Genomic DNA, 20,010 nt, shown 5'->3' on the forward strand with positions numbered 1-20,010 from the left:
TTGAGCGAATTTCTCACAAATGATGCAAGTAAATTTAAACTGTATTATTATAACAAAAATAAAAATAAAATACCAGTAAATACCATTAAAGATATTGAATATGGTTGGGTTGAAAAAATATCAATCTGTATGTAGATAGGTATGTTTTTATGCGGTTTGTGCCTATGTTGTCCATGTTGGGAAAAAATGTCAAAAATTTATTGCTGATAATTTATTCGTGCTGTTTTTAGTTGCTTTCAGAATTTTAGTGAGGATGGTAAGTACATAATTTTTCATCTTTTAGAGAATATACAAGTTATGTTGTATATTATTAATGATTTTTAATTTCTTTTATTTTCATAAAATGAAAATAAAAGTTTAATAATGCAAAAAATTGTTAGAAATAAAAATGCCTTGTACTGAAAATTTATACTCATCTAATTTTTACAGAAAACAAATTAGAACATATTTTCTAGGTCTATACAAATTTTTTTTGCAAATATACACATTGGCGTAAGTACAGGGGCGCCGGGGGATGCCGGGCCTAGGTACTGCTGGGCACCCCCCAGAGAAATCTTAAATTTTGACTGAACGATGACCCTTGGCTAAATATTAATTTTTATTTGCTTGTGATGTAGTAAAAATTATTTTTCATTTTTATTTAGTTAATATTATTTTTCTGTGTTCAGAAAATATGTGTTAGCTTTTATTTTTTTACAAAATTTATAGGTATTTAAGTAATCCACAGAAACACGGATTGATATAACCTCGATATAACCAAATCTATCAAATTTATTGATATAGAAATTCATGTAAACGTTTTATTCAAAAAATGTATTTATTTTTAATGATATTATTATTCATTTTATAAAATACAAAATCCCTAGGCCCCCTGTGATTCAAGCATAATTTCAAACAAAAGACATACAGGGTGTCGCGTTATTCCGTAGACATAAAACTACTACTTATTTTTGAACTCAAGTTAATTAGATACAATATATGTTTGTCCGTTAAACAAACTTGTAACTTATGTCATTTTGGCCTTTGACTATCATCCTCCAAGAGAAAATGTGGTTGGAAATCAAAAGTTTATTGTTTTTTAAGCTAAATATTAGGTTCTCTATGAATACAACTGACTACCGCAAGTTTTTGCTAGGATATTCTATTAATTTTAATTGTATTTCTTTAGACATTGGGGGGAAATGATCGTAAATTCTTAATTATAAAGTATAATTGAAACCACTAATGTATTCTCCTAATTTTGAGGTTCTGATTGAAGCTTTAGAGGGAATCAATCAAAAATAAATGTATTAATTAATTTAACTTTTAATTATTAAAGTTATTATCAAAAGTTAAATCTTCATTCCACAAGATTAGAAATATTTTTTGTAGGCTAGTTTCAGCAAAACTTTAAAAAAAACTGCGAATCTTAAAACGTGCGTTATAAGAAAAATTCATGACATCACCCTGTAAACTATTTTAATTATTTTTATTTAGCTGATCTACACGGTTTTTGTGCTGCTCAGTAGCGTAGTTTACGCCTCTGCGTTTCTGGAACTGTTCTATCCAGAATTTGTCTCAAGCAACTGTTCCAGCCAAGAGTACCAATGTACCAACTCCAAGTGCGTTCCAACAAGTGTACGGTGCGATAGCAACAACGATTGTGGTGATTTTAGTGATGAAAAAGACTGCGGTGAGTGACGCAATAAAATTACCATGAAATATACAGGGTGCCTCATAAATAAGCGCAAGTATTTGCGCTTTTTACATTTTTTATAAAGAATTAAAAATAAATGAGTTAATTGATTTTTTTTAAAAATAATGCTTACATTTAGAAAACCTCCGATACCTACCAGAAAACTCTCAGCTTATTCAACGCTCTGTGTTGCCAAATAGACTAGAAAGTATGCAATATGGTGATAAGAAAATTTGCAATAAATTTCAGATTTATTCTTTCACTTTAGTTGAAAATAACTGTATACTGTATTGTACATGTTTTTTAATTACATGCCTAGATTAAAATGGCCTAATAACATATATTACTAGTGGACCCTTAAATCTACATAAACATAGTCCCAAATTGCAGCAAAAGTCGCTTATTCCTATATAAAATTGACTACAAATTACGTTATTGCAGCAAAATCTGTCTTATCCACAAATTGACTACAAATTACGTTACTGCAGCAAAATCTGTCTTATCCACTTATATTGGCTTTTTATTGTCATTATTGTTGCAAATCCCGCATTTTTTTCATAGGCTTTTTACACAAGTATAATATTACTACTGACGTCTTATCCATTTCAAATATTTACCTAATTTTAATAAAATAGCATAATATCTAATAAATAAAGTTTGGATGCAAATATCTGTAGCAAAACACGCAACATGCATCATACTGCAACAAAACCCGCCTTATCCGAATTATTTTTGTGTTTTTTTTCTCTTTAAATATTAAATATCAATTTTTATTTTTAGAAAAACGAGATCCAAAATAATGATTCCATTCAATGGGCACGTTTTTTTGTAAAATAACGCTTCAAACATATGCTAAAACAGTTTTTGTACATTATCTTGAAACATCATTTGTGGGATAAGAGGGGTTTTGTAACGTGATGCCTAAAATATACAGAAGGTGGTTAAAGTAGGAGGTGGCAACATTGCAAGGTTTCGATACATCGCCCGTCAAGAAATTTCAGGAGAATGAACCAGTAGCAATAAAAAGTTTGTCAAAAATTCACGGAAAGTGTCAAGAAAAATTTTCAACAATTTTTTTGTAAAAGAAAATTTATTTCGATTTGCACTTATTTAAAAAAAAACACCTTGTATTTGATTTTTGTTATTTTTATACTCTCTAAGACATTGATATTTCTTTCTAGAGATGTTTCTGTGTAAAGAACCCTCGTTTTTTCGCTGTAAGAACCACCGATGCATTTCAAAATCCTTCTTATGTGATGGTGAAAACGACTGCGGTGATTTCTCAGACGAGAACAACTGTGATAACTTTAAAGTAACGTATTTTTTATCACCTCTTGACTACTACCATACGACCGAAAAAAAAACGGCGTCAAAGACGGCTGTGGAATGACAATCGATAATAATTTTGGCGAGGTCAAGCGTAGTTACTGCCAGAATACTGCCAGGTGGCTTAAGAAGGTTGTAATTGTGTTAAATCGTGTTAATTTTTGAAAAGTTTTATGTCAATTTTTACTAAATGACGTCTTATAGAGATCGACCTCGCCAAAATTATCATCGATCGTCATTCATCAGCCTTCTTTGACGCCGTTTTTTTTCGATCTGTGTTCACAAAAAAAAGAAATACTTTATAGAAAAAAGGGTGCCTAATTTTAGTGAATTTATTTTTGTTAGGTTGAGCACATATCTTTGAACGCTACCTGCGCAAAAGGCGAATGGCAATGTACCGATAAGTTGTGTATACCAGAAGATTGGGTTTGCAATGATGAACTGGATTGCTTGGATGGCTCAGATGAAGGAATTGGATGCACCACATTTGAAAAAGACTGTGATGGTTTCAGGTTTGATTACACATAATATATGATTAAATTGATATTTATACATTTGAGTTCAATGTACAGCTACTGAATTTTTTCACACTTATTCTTACACACCTTGTATATTCTCTCACAACAACTTTTAACACCATCTCCAAACACTCTTTTATCATTAACTTTTTGAGAAAAATGCATTTTTCATAAATGTTTTTGCTTGTTCTAAAATGGTTAACCTTGTTTATATTTTTCCAAATTTCCATACCGTTTACGAGAGAAATAGAAAAAATGAAAAAATACAGAATGTCTCCGGATTGTCTTTACATGAGGAAAAACTTTTTTATTATTGACATTTTGAGAAAAATGCATTCTTCATAAAAAATTTTGCTTGCTATAAAATTATTAATATTGTTCATAATTTTCCAAATTTCCATACCGTTTTAGAGAAAATTAGAAAAAACATGAAAATATGATTGATTTTCTACGAAATTTGGATAAGTATAAACGGGATTAATGATTTTAGAACAAGCAAAAATTTTAATGAAGAATGTATTTTTCTCAAAATATGTCAATAATAAAAAAGGTTTTCCCCTTGTAAAGACAATCCGGGGACGTACTTTACACTTTCAAGCATTTCATAAAAAAATGTTTTTAGATGCAAAAATCACCGTTGTGTGCCCAACGAATGGCGATGTGATGGTGTTAACGATTGTATAGACAACAGTGATGAACAAGATTGCGGTAAATGCCATAAATATTTGGTAAAATAATAAATTCCTTACATTTACACCTTACAGAACACCATTTCGATGTCAAACAGTGTACTTTCGATCAGAAAAAGTACATTTGTAATGATGGAAAAGCCTGTTTAGATCTCAAGGATGTTTGCAATGGAAAATTTGATTGTTTGGACAAATCAGATGAAGGTAATATGACTATTTTTCTTTTTTGATCCAAAAAAAAATCAAAAAGAGTGAGAATGAAAAAATCTACATTACTTAATAATAATCATACTATACTTATACAGGGTGAGTTTTAAAAAAGTGCAAATATTTATAGGTGTGGTATATTTTGACCCTAGGAACTCGTCTATGAGATTTTTTTTCGCAAAAGAAGATGTCGAAAATCGTACATTTTCTTTTAAACTGTCCTGTATATTTTAGAAAACTGCATTATTATTATATTGTGTGTATAATTTCTTAATCTATGGTTACAACACTAAAAGGGATGCAAGAAAAATTCCGGTTGTTCTCAAAATTTTCAAAAAATAAATCAATTTTTTTGTTAAATTTTCAAACTTGAATAACTCGGATATTTTGGACTTTTTTGAAAAACGGTAAAGAGAAAATATGTTCCTTTTATCAAGATCTACCAGCCCTGAAAATATTTGCACTTATTTAAAATTCATCCTGTAGGATACGTATTTTTTTTACTTTTTTTTTGAAATCGTGTCAATATTCTTCTAAATTTCTTTTAGGCGGTCTATGCAATCAATCCTCAATGACATGCAGCCACCACGGATGCAGTCATGAATGCATCCAGCTACCTACAGGTCCACGATGTCTATGCCCCTCTGGATATCATAATATCGATGAAAAAACCTGCACAGATATCAATGAATGCGAAGAATATGGTATGCATTCCTTTCAAAACACTGAACAAATAGTGTTTGATGTATTTCTTACAGGAATCTGTGACCAGGAATGCAGAAACACTCAAGGTTCCTATCAGTGTTCTTGCCAGAAGGAGTACCACCTTCAGGAAGATGGAAGATCTTGCAAAGCCACAGGAGGGGAGGCTTCTATGATCTTCAGCTCGAAAAACGAGATCAGGTACTATCATAGATTTAGGAAGAACAGATATCACATTTTGCATTTTAACCCGATCAAACAATCGGAGGTTGACTACGTACTGTAAAAACCAACTGAGATAGAGAAGGCGACATTGCCACATCTCAAATTTGCGCCTATCTACTTAGTTTGATTTGCAGAAAAGGTGACTTTAAAACCTTCACCGGATATCAATATATCTCAATTTCTTAATTAAATTAATAGTTTATTTTTAAAGAAGCATGAGTAATAATATGTTATTAACCAGAGGATATATGCGATACTATTAAAGGACATGTTTACTGTTTAATGTGCTGAAACGTCTAGAACTATTGGCAACGTCGCTGCTAGTCTTCCAGAATGAAATGAGCCGTCCGTCCCACCACCCCTCGCGACGGCCCTTGGTCCGTTATAGCGTACTACGTTTAGCTTACGGTGTGTTTGAAGTCGGAATCAAGTCCGAAGTGAACTTTCCAGTGTTTTTCAGTAGTTTTTGCTTTTGTTTAACGTACTTTTGAATCTGCGAATTTTTAATATGGTACGACAGTGTCAAATGTGTGGAAAAATAAGCTCAAATTACCCGAATTTGTCTTTTCACAGGTAGGTATTTTTTCCGCCGCGCCGTAATCGCCGTACATAGGCGTCCCACAAGGGAGCCTCTCACAATTAAAATAATTTCTAATTATATTTGTTGAATTTTGAGCTATTAAAACAAGAACGTAGTAGCCGATAATTGAATTATAATTCGTCTCAATTACTACTTAACTGTTGTAGATCATAACAAATTTGAATATAAACATTGTATTTGAAACTTTATTATAAGCCAGAAAGTGACATTTTTTTCTTAAAATTGCGTCATTTTGGTCATTATATACGATATTCTAAAGGAATTTTGATCAACAAATAAACAAAGGTGTTTACCCGCCCCTTTTTTACATTTTATTGCATTATTATATCTGCCCCTTCGGCCTCGTTTAAACAATTTTTTTACCACCGTACAAATACCTCTTCCTAGAATTATTTGTACGGTGTGTTTACCTTTTTTTTAGAATGGGACGAACTGTAAATAATTCTTAGGCTACTAGTTTTATACATACCTATATACAGAGTGATCCAGGCCCCCAAAAAAGCTTTTTACCTATTACGTTTTTGGTTTACATTTTACCTACTAACGTTTCAACATAAGTATATGTGGGATATTAATTATATTATTATATTAGACCTTATAACAAAACTCATCTAACGAAAAAGTGTTAATGTAGTATATAAATATGGAGTAAACATTTTACTAATTACTTTACTTTTACTTTACTAATTAAATTCGTTCCAAAAAACGATACGCCACTGACCATTAGAACAATCCAAATGCGCCTAGTTGCCGGGGTCGGAAATTTTACACTTCTCTGTCTCTTCTGTCCTTGTTTGACACATTGGAATGTTTGATACACTACCAACGAGTATTTATGAATGAGATGTTCTGTCTATATTTATAATGTCTTTGGGTACTATATTTTTGTTATTATTATGACCTGTTATAAGACTAAAAAAAGTTTCCAACCCCAACTGTATTAACCAAATAACACTATTATCTTTTTTTAGGTCATATTTGCTTACTAGCAACTTGCTATTTCCTGTAGCTAATCATTTGAAGCAAGTAGTGGGCGTGGGGCAAGATGGCAATAATATTTACTGGACTGAGGTTTTTACCCAACACGAAGCTATAGTCAAAGCCTCTGTAGATGGTTCAGAAAGAGATGTAAGTATTTCTTGATTAAATAAGTTAGTTTACTCAGAAGAAAATTGGCAAAATCAACCACAAAGAGCAAAAAAAACAAAATTAATCATTTGGACAACATTGTTGGTGTGATTTATCGCACGCTGCACAACTATAAGCGATACCAATTGAACTTTTAGTTATGTAATCGAGGGCGCGATTTTTTAAATTCATTGTTGCCAACTATGGACAGATTCGGCGCCCGACTGACTAACTAGAAGTGTACAAAAACGGAAAGCGGTAGTAATGGCCCTTTATGTTCTTTAAGTGCTGTCATGGAGGTGATTTTTGTTGATGTAAATAATAACTGTTTATATATTTATAATTAAGTTATTTTTGTTTCATAAAATATTTTAATTAAAAGAAAATATATAAAAGTTGGCAACGCTGTGCCGGTCAAGCTTAATCACGTGACTAAAAGTTTAATTGGTATGAACTATAACTATTTTACAGTATTTTTTCGGTAATTGTTAATAATGCCACTGTTAATTTAAGTTCTGACACAATATTCTTCTTGATTTACTACCTCTAAACAAAACCAAACGTAGAATAAATAATACCTAAATAACATAAAATAATCTCCGAAAAGCCCAACAAATCAGCTATGTCTCCAATGCATGAATACATGGAAATAGCATTATACTGCTTTCTTAATTTTTCTATTCAAAGTTTGAAATATATTAATTTATTTTTTTTTAGGTGTTGGTAACTGCTGGGTTGGCACTGCCTGAAGATCTGGCCGTTGATTGGTTAACTGGAAACGTCTACTTCACTGACGGGAAACTTCAGCACATTGGCGTATGCACCAATGATGGCACGCACTGCACTGTCTTAAATAACAACGATATTAGAAAACCTCGAGCTATAGTGTTGGATATAGAAGAAGGGTAAGCAAGTACAGATTAAAAATAAACGCAATAACTAATAAACAATACTGTATGATCGAAAAAAAAACGGCGTCAAAGACGGCTGAGGAATAACAATCGATCCTAATTTTAGGGAGGCCAATCTCTAGACGTCATTCACTAAAAATTGACATAAAAATTGTCAAAAATTAACCACTAATAATTATAAATTAACGAAGGATAGAACGTTTCCAGACACACAAATCTACACAATTTAATTATTTAATCATTTTTACTCAATTCAAAAATAAATTATGACCTTCTTAAGACCAATAACTGGTAGAAAGTGCCATTAAATCGGAAAGAAGAGTATATAGGCTAAGTAAACGATGTCTAGGGCTTGACCTCGCAAAAATTGTCATCGATTATTCCCCAGCCGTCTTTGACGTCGTTTTTTTCGATCGCTTGCACTAATTTATGAAATATCCTGTATAAAAAGTCTATTTTGGATGTTTTTAGAACTATGTATTGGACAGATTGGGGTGAACCAGCTGAAATAGCGTTCTCCCACATGGATGGAACCCAAGATAGACCTTTCCTGAGGGATAACGTTCACTGGCCCAACGGTTTGGCATTGGATGGGCCTAATAAAAGACTATATTGGACAGACGCCAAGAAAATGGCCTTGGAGAGTATCAGGTTGGACGGTACAGACAGAAGGGTAACAAATTATCTACAACTTAATAAAAAATGATGTGATGTTTAATCATTAAACTTTGATAGGTCATCTTGGAAAACGTGGTCAAACATCCATTTGCCATAGCCGTATTCGAGGACAAACTCTATTGGTCAGATTGGGAGACCATGTCCATAGACTCTTGTAACAAATTCACCGGGAAAAACCATACAACATTAATCAAAGAACACAAGAACTTCATCTACGGTATCAACATCTACCATTCATCTTTACACCAGCGCACTCACAATCCTTGCAACAGCGCATACTGCAGTGACATTTGCCTGTTGACAGTTGAGGGAGGCTATACTTGCGCTTGCTCAGAGGGCAGGAAGTTAGGATTGGATATGCATACATGCAGGGGTGAGTCACCGATATACCGGGTGCGTCTCAAAAGTGGCTCACCTCTATAACTATTTTACTTTTGCGAATAAAAAATCGAGATTTGGTATGTTAGTATATAACATGAATTAGAATTGATTGACATATTCATTTGTTTTCTGTCACTTCTTGTTTTACCGGAAATGACTACAACTTTTGATTTTTAAATGGCACCCTCGGTATTTTTTACTTTATTCGATAAAAAATAACACTCTAAATAGAATGACATATCATATTTCAACTTTTGACATTTTCGCATATGGTTTATTTGAAATTATAACTTGCTGTTCGTAATGAAAATTTGACTCGAAATACCAAGTGTGTGATATCAAATTATTCGTAAAAAAATGCTTTTTCCAAATATGCTAATGAGCCACCTTCCTTTCATTTGAAAAAATTGAGATATGATTAAAAATACTATTTGAGCAATTTCTAACTGGCCAGGACAAGACACTAAAAACATTAGACAATCCAATCTATTTTTCTAAGGCTCCTTGATCAAGAATAAGTGTTTTTAACATGGCACTCTAGATTGAAATTTAAAATACAATTTTTTATTAAGCAAGAATGTCAAATGTTGACATATGACATGTCATTCTATCGAATAAATTTAAAAAAAATCCGAGAGTGCCATTTAAAAATCAAAAGTTGTAGTCATTTCCCGTAAAACAGGAAGTGACCAAAAACAATTGAATACGTCAATCAATCCTAATTTATGTCATATACTAACATACCAAACCTCGTTTTTTTATCTGAAAAAATAAAAAAGTTGTTGGGTGAGCCACTTTCGAGATGCACCCGGTATAGATAGGGAGAATGAGCTTGTAAAATGTTTTAATAATTAAATTAATATTTTTTGTGTTTATTTTCTAAATCAAAATGAATAATAGAAATGTATATGTTTCTTTTTTTGGTATAGAAGTGGAGAAAAAGCAAGTCATAGTCGTAGCAGCAAAAAATCTTCTGTTACAAGTTGAACACAAGAACTTAGGCAGACAGTCCACAACCCTTTTACCCTCTGTGGTAAAAAAAGCAGGCGCACTGGCCTATAACAGCAGGAACAACAGTCTTTTTATCAGTGACATCGAAACCAGAAGAATTTTAGAGCTAAATCTACATACCAGCATTAGTAGAACTCTACCATTACAGATTCTTGGTAAAATAACATCTATGGATTATGGTAAGTTCAATAGAAAAAAATAGACAGTGTCTAATTTTTTTTAATTAAATCTTTGGGTAAAAAAATTAAGGAAGGAACATATTAAATTAGCAATCTTACAGCATTATACTCCTTTCTTTTACTCATCTTTTTATTTAAAGATTTTGATGCGATATTTCCTAAAACTGCTGAATAAAATTCAAAAAAATATTTTAGATGCATCCAGCAACAACCTTTTCTTCTGTGACACTTCCAAAGCAACTCTGGAAGTGGTCAGCTTGAACACAATGTCTCGCAAAGTGCTCATCCACGACCTTGACGATGAAATGCCTGTTTCTGTAGCTTTGGTACCATCAGAAGGGTAAGAAATCGTCTCCTGTATATACTAGATCTAAACTCATGTGTTTTTTTTTCAAATTCCCTGTTTTTTTTCAGGATAATGTTCGTGGCTTTGGCAGAAAAGTCAGGAATGTCTGGACACGTCGACAGAATGTTTATGGACGGATCTGGCAGAACTCACATCATAGAAACTGATTTGGGTAGTAAGATTTCATTGCACTACGATCAAAAGTACCACCGGCTCTTCCTGGTCGACGCTTTCAACGGTGTGATCAAGCACGTGAGTGTGGACGGTGAAGAAGTTCACTTGTTCAAGCGACTTCACACTTTTCCTACAGACCTAACAACGCTGAATAATGATTTGTTTTGGGTTAACGAGTACACTCCGGTACTGTTCTGGACTGAGAAGTCTTCAGGAGATAACACACAAAAGCTTTCCTTAGGTAAAACCTTACACTACTCTCTGAAACATTTTGTCGCAACTGTTTTTTGTTAAAACAATTTATAAACTGTTATTTTTAAAAATAACAGTTTGTGAACTGTTATTTTTTACAAGTGACAGTTCGTGAATTGTTATTTTTACAAATAACAGAACTGTTATTTTTATATATAACAATTTGAAAATTGTTATTTAGAAATAACAGTTTTAGGAAGCTGTACCTTAGACTACACTCTTAAAAAGATGAATTCTGAAAAATGAATTGCCACTTAGCTCAATGTTAATTTAAGACTATTCTTTATGAACAACAGTTCTCGATAGTTGTTACTTTCAATAAAATAACAGTTGGTTAGGACAGTTAATAACAAGACTGATTTTATTTTACGTAATGTAGTAAAGAACAGTTTGAACTATTATTTATAGAAATAGCAGTTTATGAATTACAGTATTTGTGAACTGTTATATCTGAGTATCAGTTTTAACAGTTATTTTCAAATAACAGTTTTACTCGTTTTTACTTAATTTTTTTTTATTTTTCAGACATGGTGATCGACTCAGATACAAAATTGCATCTAGCCTCTGTGACCTCTGGCTTAAATCTAGACAGCGTGTGCCTATATAACAACGGAAATTGCAGTCATTTATGTCTACCTTCTCATAGTTCGGCCATAATATGCGAATGTCCGAGCAGAATGATGCTAGAAAAAGACAACAAGACTTGCATCCACAGGTAAACAATCAGGAAAAAATATTGTTTCTATAATACTTCTTTTTTATTATTTGCAGGAAAGATTGTATGGAACACGAAATCATGTGCCCACTAAGCAACCAGTGTATTTCAAGCAAACTGAGGTGTGATGGTAAAAAGGACTGTCCAATGGGCGAAGACGAAGATGATTGTAAGAAAGAACCAACCTGTCCTTTAGGGTACTTTGCTTGTAACGATGGACAATGCATAAGGGTATTTCTTGTTTAAACATTACGTATTTTATATTTGAAACTTTTTTTTTATTATGACTATTTAATAGAGTACATACAGTTTCATAACTGAGATATTTTTTATAGGAAAAGCAAGTTTGTGATCACCATTTTGATTGTAAGGACAAATCAGATGAATACAGATGCGACGAAAAAGACAGACTCTCCAAGTGTGCTCCTGGTCACTTTAGATGCGGCGATGGTCAATGTATTGCCGAGAGATTTGTATGCGATGGGGCAACCGATTGCCTGGACCACTCCGATGAATCAAAATGCCTCAGTTCTACTTGTTTGGACACTCAGTTTAGGTAACTTTAATAACTACTTAATTTAGGATTTATGGTTAGGGTAGTTTTTACACTTCCTGTATCTTTATTTTTGAAAATCTACTGTTAAAGTGTCTAGGGAAACATATACAATCGGTTCTTAAAATATCTTAATTTAACTTATTTTAATTTCCAAGATACCTAGTACTTCTGTGTCCACGCAATATCGAAACACTTTATATTGTTACTCATTTGAACATATAGATAAAATTAATATTACATTACTATCATAACCTGATAAGTTATGAAAACTTGTATATTTTACTCAACACAAAATACACTCTATTTTTTTTTATAAATTTTACAATAATATATTATTGAAGATTTGAAATTTTGTTTATAAATTATTATGAAGTCAAAAATATCGACCAAAATGTATAACTTGTTCATCATAACTAGACAAGTTATGAATAATTGTGGTATTTTTTACATGAAAATTTGACAGACACAACTGTCACTGTCAGTAATCCTTCCGTTTGGCTCTTTGAATAAGAAGACTAAGGAAGGAGCATATCAAAAATCTTAGGTACACCGCGATGGGCCTCAAATATGGCCGACTTAAATTCCGGTTTATCAGTGTCGTTCTAATTTTATTTAAAAAATGTAAAACTATAATGTAGGGTAGACGTGGGGTAGACTCAATAATTTGTTGTTTTATTTTACGTTGTGAATAAATGTTGGTAGTTATTAAAATTGTTATAAAAATATATATTTCTAATAAAAATAAATAAGTTATAATAAATATTTATTAACACAAACATCCGATACGCTACTGAAGCAGGTAAGTCAAATTAACGTATTTCTTTGACATCTAATCTTTGACAAATAATAAATAAAAGCTAAAATGCAAGAAAAATATATAATTTAGTTAATTTAAGTGAATTTCATAAATGATCGGTTTACTACGCGTATGTATATTATATAGTCACTTACTAGCGAAAAGTTGTTCCATTATTTCACTCAATTTTTGCCGAGATCTATCGCACGCTACACAACCAACTATTTTAGAGTCTTTTTCGATAAATCGCGATAGTGTCACTGTTAATTTAAGTTCTGCCACAATTTCCATCTAGATTTACTACCTTTATACAACTATCAGTAGTAGAATAAATAATAAATAACATAAAATAAGCTCCGTAAAAACTGAAAATTCCACATAATTTCAAATCAAATTCAAATGTGTCAAATGAATCGTCAAACAGAACTGTCAAGGATCCCCACCCTAGAGAGCTTTTTCCGCCCACCATGCATGAATACATGGATAGCATTATGCTCCTTCCTTAGTCTTCCTATTCAAAGGTTTGGCTGTAGACTATACTATTATAGATGCTAAAAGTATATACAGGGTCAACAAATGTTCTAAAAATACTCGATTAGGTTTTCCATTTGAGTTTTTAACTTAAATCTTTTTTTCCTAATATTCTCCATCGATATACACAGCGATTCAAATATATTTTTGCAGTATTTTATGATACTATCTTTTCAGATCTGCAATTGAAATTCGCTATTTTGTTTAGTCTATATATAGGTTGAGTCAAAACTAATATTATGTTGATGTTAAATAATTAATAATAATTTTATAACTATATTCTAAATAATAATTTTGTTGCAGATGCGATTCTGGAGCTTGCATCCCCAAAAGCTGGGAATGCGACCACGAATACGATTGCAAGGATCTTTCCGATGAACATTCTGGATGCGGTAAGTGCAGATTCCAGATATTAACATGGTTGCCAACTGTTTAAACACAAAAATACTTTATAAATTCCTTAAAAACATCAAACCTTATATATTTATACTTTCTACTTTTTAACTTACACCGGTACTTTTAAAGAAAGAAACAGTGTTGCCAGGTTTTGTTCTTTCGCTAATTTTATCTTTTAAATCTGTTATTTTAATTTCACATAAATAATACACTATCTATTGTTTTGAAAGAATAAGGAAAGATCAATTTATTCCAACAAAAAAATGTTGCCAGATTTACAATACTTCGTTACAGTATATAAAAAAAACAATTTTTGATTGCTTTATAGATCGATTAACTCAAAGAAAAAAATACGATGTTGTCAGGTTGTTCAAAATTTACGTAAATCTATTTTTTATTATATTTCTACATTTTATAAATAAAGCTTCATTCAGAACCTCCAAATCAGTGGAATAAATTAGTAGTTTCAATTAGCCGTAGAAGTTTGTTCACCTAATTTTAATATAAGCATTCAGAACTACATAATTAGTGGTAGTACTTTTCAATTATTATTGTTGCCAGATTGTACAAAATTTCCTTAAAATAGGTAAACTTTTTTATTGCTTTAATAGACTGATCTGGTAAAAAGAAAATAATACAATGTTGCCGGGTTGTGCAAAATTTCCCTAAATCTACTAATTTTCGTTTTCAGAGTCTATTACGTGCGCCTCGTACATGTTCACGTGTTCCAACGGCAAATGCGTCGACAAGAGTCTGACCTGCGACCAATCCGACGATTGCGGCGACAATTCCGACGAAATGTCATGCTCCGTTCACCTGAATACTGCGTTCTGTGCCTTTGACGAGTTCTCTTGCGGATTCAACGATACATTCTGTCTACCGCTGTCTGCTCGGTGCAACGGAACTACCGAATGTTCTCAAGGACAAGACGAAAAGGACTGTTCTAAGTGCGATTCTGAGTCGTTCGAGTGTGGAAACAAAAAATGTGTGCCTAAGGAGTGGGTTTGCGATGGTGCCGATGATTGCGGGGATAACAGCGACGAGAACAGTACTATTTGTAGGAGCGGATCTAAGAAATCAGTGCTGATGTTAAAGTACCACTATAAGCCTTGCGAAAATGGATTCAGGTATTGTTTTTAAAAAGACATATAAACTTTTTTATTAAATAAGTTACAATTTCTCTGTTTACGTCTGCTTTGTATATCTTAGGTACCTTCCTTTTGTTCCAGTACAGTTGGTCTATTAAGCTTTATTTTTTCTTTAGATGCAAATCCGGTGCTTGTATTTCATTGGACCTCCTCTGCAACGACAAGCACGATTGTTACGACGAGTCTGATGAAGGGGGACTCTGCTCGAAATCTTGCGATCGCACCTTCAACCCGTGCTCCCAAAAATGCATCAGAACACCTGCTGGGCCTATGTGTGTCTGCGACAAAGGATACAGGTCATATATACCGCCTATACCATAAAATAATATATTTTCACGAAAATCCCTAAATTTGAGGAATATTTGCCACATTTGGCAACACCGTTTTTTATTTTTATATTTTTATTATGATTATTGAGTTTTTTTATTTTAGATTAAAGGGTGATGGAAGATCGTGTGAAGATATTAACGAATGTGATCAGAGTCCTCCAGTATGCAGTCAAATTTGTGTGAACACGCCTGGTGATCACTTGTGTGATTGTTACGAGAACTTTACGTTAAGGTATTACTTTTTGAATAAAGAGTTTATATTTAAAATAAAAATATGTCTCTATTTTAGGGGTGATAAAAAATCGTGTAAGGCTATTGGCAAACCGATGTCTTTAGTTTTTATATCGGACAACCAAATACGAGAACTGACTCAAAACTCCTTAAAAATCGTCTATTCGGATGAAATGCCTAAAGTGACAGCAATGGACGTATCGATGAAAGACCGAAACATCTATTTCACTATCGAAAACTCGCCGACAATTCAAAAAATCGATACAGCCACTAAAAAACGACAGTACATCGAAAATATCGGACACCCAAAGAAGATTGCCTACGACTGGTCTACAGGTAACTCCAAAAATATTCCTTTAGGGATGTGCATAACTATCGATATTTTATTTATCGATTTTTTTATTTTAGGTCACATCTATTACTATAATGCCCAATCAGACGACAAGTCCATCAGTATCTGTAGTTTCGTCGAGATGTCCTGCTCAAAACTTATCGATATCGACTTGCACAGGCACGTATCGGAATTATCGATAGACGCGGTGAACGGAGTGATGTTCTACTCTCTGGCAAGTTGGTTCGTGTTCAATTCGCCTAGTTACGTCATTTATCGAACAAATTTGGACGGGAGCAACAAGAAGGAGATTGTCAGGAGTACCAATGGTACTTATATTTCTTTTAGTTTGTTTTTTTTTTGTTATGCATTGCTGTTTTTTAGGTTATGTAACTGGAATAACATACGATTCAAACAAGAAGCTTCTGTACTATGCCGATCAACACCAAGGAAAAATATTCGAAATGACATACGAGGGAACTCAAAATAATGCAATTTTCAATGATTTCCATCGCATAGTAGGCTTAAAATTCTTCGAAAACCATCTTTATTTCTCAGTGAGTAACGGAGATGTCACCAAATGTCAACTATACGACTCCCAAACTTGTTCAACCTTCAAAATCCACGCCTACAGCCACGACGGGTTCCTATTGGTTCAAGAGGGGCTTCAACCGGAAGTACAGTCGCCTTGCGTCAACCACACCTGTCAAAATTTGTGCGTGCCTAGCGCAGAGGAGCATAGATGTCTCTGTGGTAGCGGGGAGGTTATTGAACCTAGCCAAAGATGCTCAAGTAACTTGGTAAATATTATAATCTATTTTTTTCCTAAAAATTAATGTTACATATTTTTGTGAAATATTTTGTTTTTAAACCTCACAAAAGTATTAATTTTTGCGACGTGATTGACAATATAAAAATATCATTTTAACGCCTAAGCATTAAAGTAAAGCACTTTTACCCCTGAGCACAAAAATATTTTATATTAAAAATAAAAAACAAAAATATTAAACTGACATTAAGTGTCAAATGCAACGAGTATAACCATAGTTTCTTGATATATAATTAGTTACGATATATAATTACTTACTTTTAAATCTTTTTTTATTATTTGAAACGTTTGAAATTGTTTAAAAAACTATTTGTGACGTTTGAAAAAAATAACATGCTCTATTTAGAGTAAAAATGTAATTTTTGTGCCTCCCCTGTAACGTTAACCGTACAGCCATAAAAAGCAGAATTTTTTCCTAATAAAACAATATACTATGTTTGTTGCAGAGAATGAATCACAAGGAAGGCGAAGCTCCTAAATTTCACTCAGTTGATTCGAAGCCTCTAACAAAAGATGGTGGTGCTGGAAATGGTACTGCTGTGTCTGTTGTTGTCGTATCTATCGTCATCATACTCGTAGCAGTTGTTCTGATCATTTACGCTAGGAAAAGACACTCTGGTCAAATGAACATAAGGTAAAAATAGTGTAAATACGGACTTTAGACACGATCCGGCAACCTTGGTTTATTTGAACTACTCAGGACGATACATCGTCGTTTTCGAAGATTATTATTTTCTTTTAGTTCTATATATTTTTTATCATACGATCAGAAAAAAAACGGCGTCAAAGACGGCTGGGAAACGACAATCGATCATAATTTTCATATCATAATATAATGAGTAAAAATAATTTTTTAGAAATAGATTTGTGTGTCTATCTTTTTTAATCTGTTTATAATTAGTGTCAATTTTTAGTAACTGATGTCTAGAGATTGACCTCGCCAAAATTATCACCAATAGGCATTTCCCAACCGTCTTTGACGCCTTTTTTTCAATAATACGGTATAAAAATCATACGATCTTGACGATCTTCGTTATAAACTATTTTAATAAATAAAGAAACATAGCATTTTCGTTTTTTGTACAGTAGGGTTTTTTTTGGCTTCGGTATTGCACATAATACCAGAAAACACAACGTTGTCAGATTGTAGAAAATTTCTTTATTTCTCACTATTTTTTTTTCTTTGTATTTCAGTATGAAATTCTATAACCCGACATATAGGAAGCAAGATGACGGTATGTCTCGCCCGATTTTAACACCTGGTCAGCACGAGTACACTAACCCTATTCAAGAAACTCAGAGAAGAGAATCTCAAGTTAGTTTTGAACAGAACGACACTAGATTGATCAGTATGTCATAGTAAAAGAAAAAATATTTTTGAAAGTTAACTTATTTTATTGTTATTTTATGTGTTTTTTTTTTAATTTAGTTTGTAACGTGTTTTGTCTGTCAAATTTTAGAAAAAAAAAATGTTGAATATTGTTGATCAAATGAAATGAAAAAAAAATGTGATAGTTTTTTTAATATAAATTTAAAATATTGTTGATACTATTTATTAGAGTTTATAAAAAGTGTTTATATTTTTTGAATAAAGGTTTATTATTTTTAATTCTTGACGTTTTTTATTTTAATTTATTTTGAAAATTTTAAAAGACGAAGAAAATTTCAAATGCCAAGTTTTACAACGCTATTTTTTCACTACAACTACATTTTTTCACGTCTAAAAATTCATGAAAAAAATATGGCCGTTTAATCCGAAAAATACTTTATAGTTCCATATGCTTCCACAAAGTACCGGGAACAATAACATATTAGGCCAACCCTACCCGTTTGGACCTTTAAAATCTTCGAATTGATAAAGTGACAATTGTAGCTATCCAAAGCGACTTTATAGAAACAATAACTTTGTTGGAACTACATGGTCAACGATTCTTTGGAACCATAAAGTCATTTTTCCAAGAAAGTTCCCTGCGCCACCAAATTGCCACTTAATTGGACCGTTGCTACACCGATCGCGGTGGTGGCAACTATACATTCCATTGGTGCTACTATAACGTTCCGCCTTGCCCTTTGAAGTTATTTTTTACTTATTGTGCATTTTCTATTATTAGTGTTTCTATATTATTCAGAGCTACATGAGGTATAGAGTATTTTAACGCCCACTCTTTTAGCTCTTGTTTTATATTGTTGGTTCTCAAACTAGTTCTCCTCAAAGATTCAGATGAACTAACACTACACTCATCTACAGAAACAGCTTCAAAAATGTCTCATCATCATAAATCAGGTAGTGATGATTTATGATGTTCATCAGTAGGATTATAGAAAGATGTAGTTTTCGTTTCTGATGTTGATGCATCGGCTCGCAGTGATTCCTTTTGTTGAATTCTTCGGTAGAAAGTACTAGAATATCTAAATTTCTTTTTATTCACCTTAGGGATTTTACAAAATTTTAATAAAGCTTAAAAGCAAGTAAAAGAAAACACTAAAACAGAGCACCACACGATGCAATTACATTTATTAGGGTATATTAAGTTACGGTCACTATAAAGTAGCCGTTTTTGACCCCCGTGACTTTTTAGTGGCAATGGATGAGCGACGGCTACTTTATAGTAACCTAGGAAGGTAGCAGTAACTATTTTGCTACTTTCAATGCTACTATAAATTAGAAGTAACTAGGTGTCGTGGCCGCGACTACCTCGTAACTTAAATTGTTACAATAAAGTAACAAAAACTTAATGGAGGCATTATGGTAGCACTTGTTGGTAACTCCTACTTTGAAAAGTTACTATAAAGTTTTTGGTCTTTTATGGTGTCATATTCAAAGATTCGGGTAGTTCCAGCCACTTCTTGAAATTACTTGTTTGCGACTTGCAATCAGGGTGTTTATTTTCCACTTTTATGGTAGGTAGGGACTAACCGGTCACTCTCGAAATATACTTCAAAGTGACTATTCCTTATCGAGTAACATTTTAAGTGGCAGAGTAAGTCTAGGAACTGTACTTTAGGGGCAGTGACATTTTAAAAAGGACTGGGAACTATATTTGCTAGTTGGGAATGTAATAAATAATAATCTACTAATCTCTAATTCAGTTCAAGCAAAACAGATCGGTTTTTTATCTACACAGAAGCTTTTACTTGATAAACG

General features: G+C 32.6%; 1 protein-coding gene across 1 annotated transcript; it reads left to right on the plus strand.

The window, feature by feature from the left end:
* The first annotated feature begins 149 nt into the window (after positions 1–149).
* Positions 150–18,462, plus strand: LOC115884837 (putative vitellogenin receptor). The gene is made up of 27 exons (XM_030903539.1): positions 150–256; positions 1,477–1,672; positions 2,857–2,987; positions 3,347–3,513; positions 4,142–4,227; positions 4,284–4,412; positions 4,964–5,119; positions 5,174–5,318; positions 6,915–7,071; positions 7,789–7,976; positions 8,454–8,655; positions 8,718–9,033; positions 9,971–10,231; positions 10,427–10,571; positions 10,646–10,992; positions 11,529–11,718; positions 11,775–11,949; positions 12,054–12,274; positions 13,905–13,993; positions 14,689–15,124; positions 15,262–15,441; positions 15,578–15,706; positions 15,764–16,041; positions 16,114–16,365; positions 16,421–16,836; positions 17,312–17,499; positions 18,060–18,462. The coding sequence occupies exons 1-27, from the start codon at positions 254–256 to the stop codon at positions 18,223–18,225; spliced, it is 5,349 nt and encodes a 1,782-aa protein (XP_030759399.1). The 5' UTR covers positions 150–253; the 3' UTR covers positions 18,226–18,462.
* The last annotated feature ends 1,548 nt before the right edge of the window (positions 18,463–20,010 follow it).

Source organism: Sitophilus oryzae, unplaced genomic scaffold, assembly GCF_002938485.1.
Source record: "Sitophilus oryzae breed Bouriz unplaced genomic scaffold, Soryzae_2.0 scaffold_358_pilon_pilon, whole genome shotgun sequence".
Lineage (NCBI taxonomy): Eukaryota > Metazoa > Arthropoda > Insecta > Coleoptera > Curculionidae > Sitophilus > Sitophilus oryzae.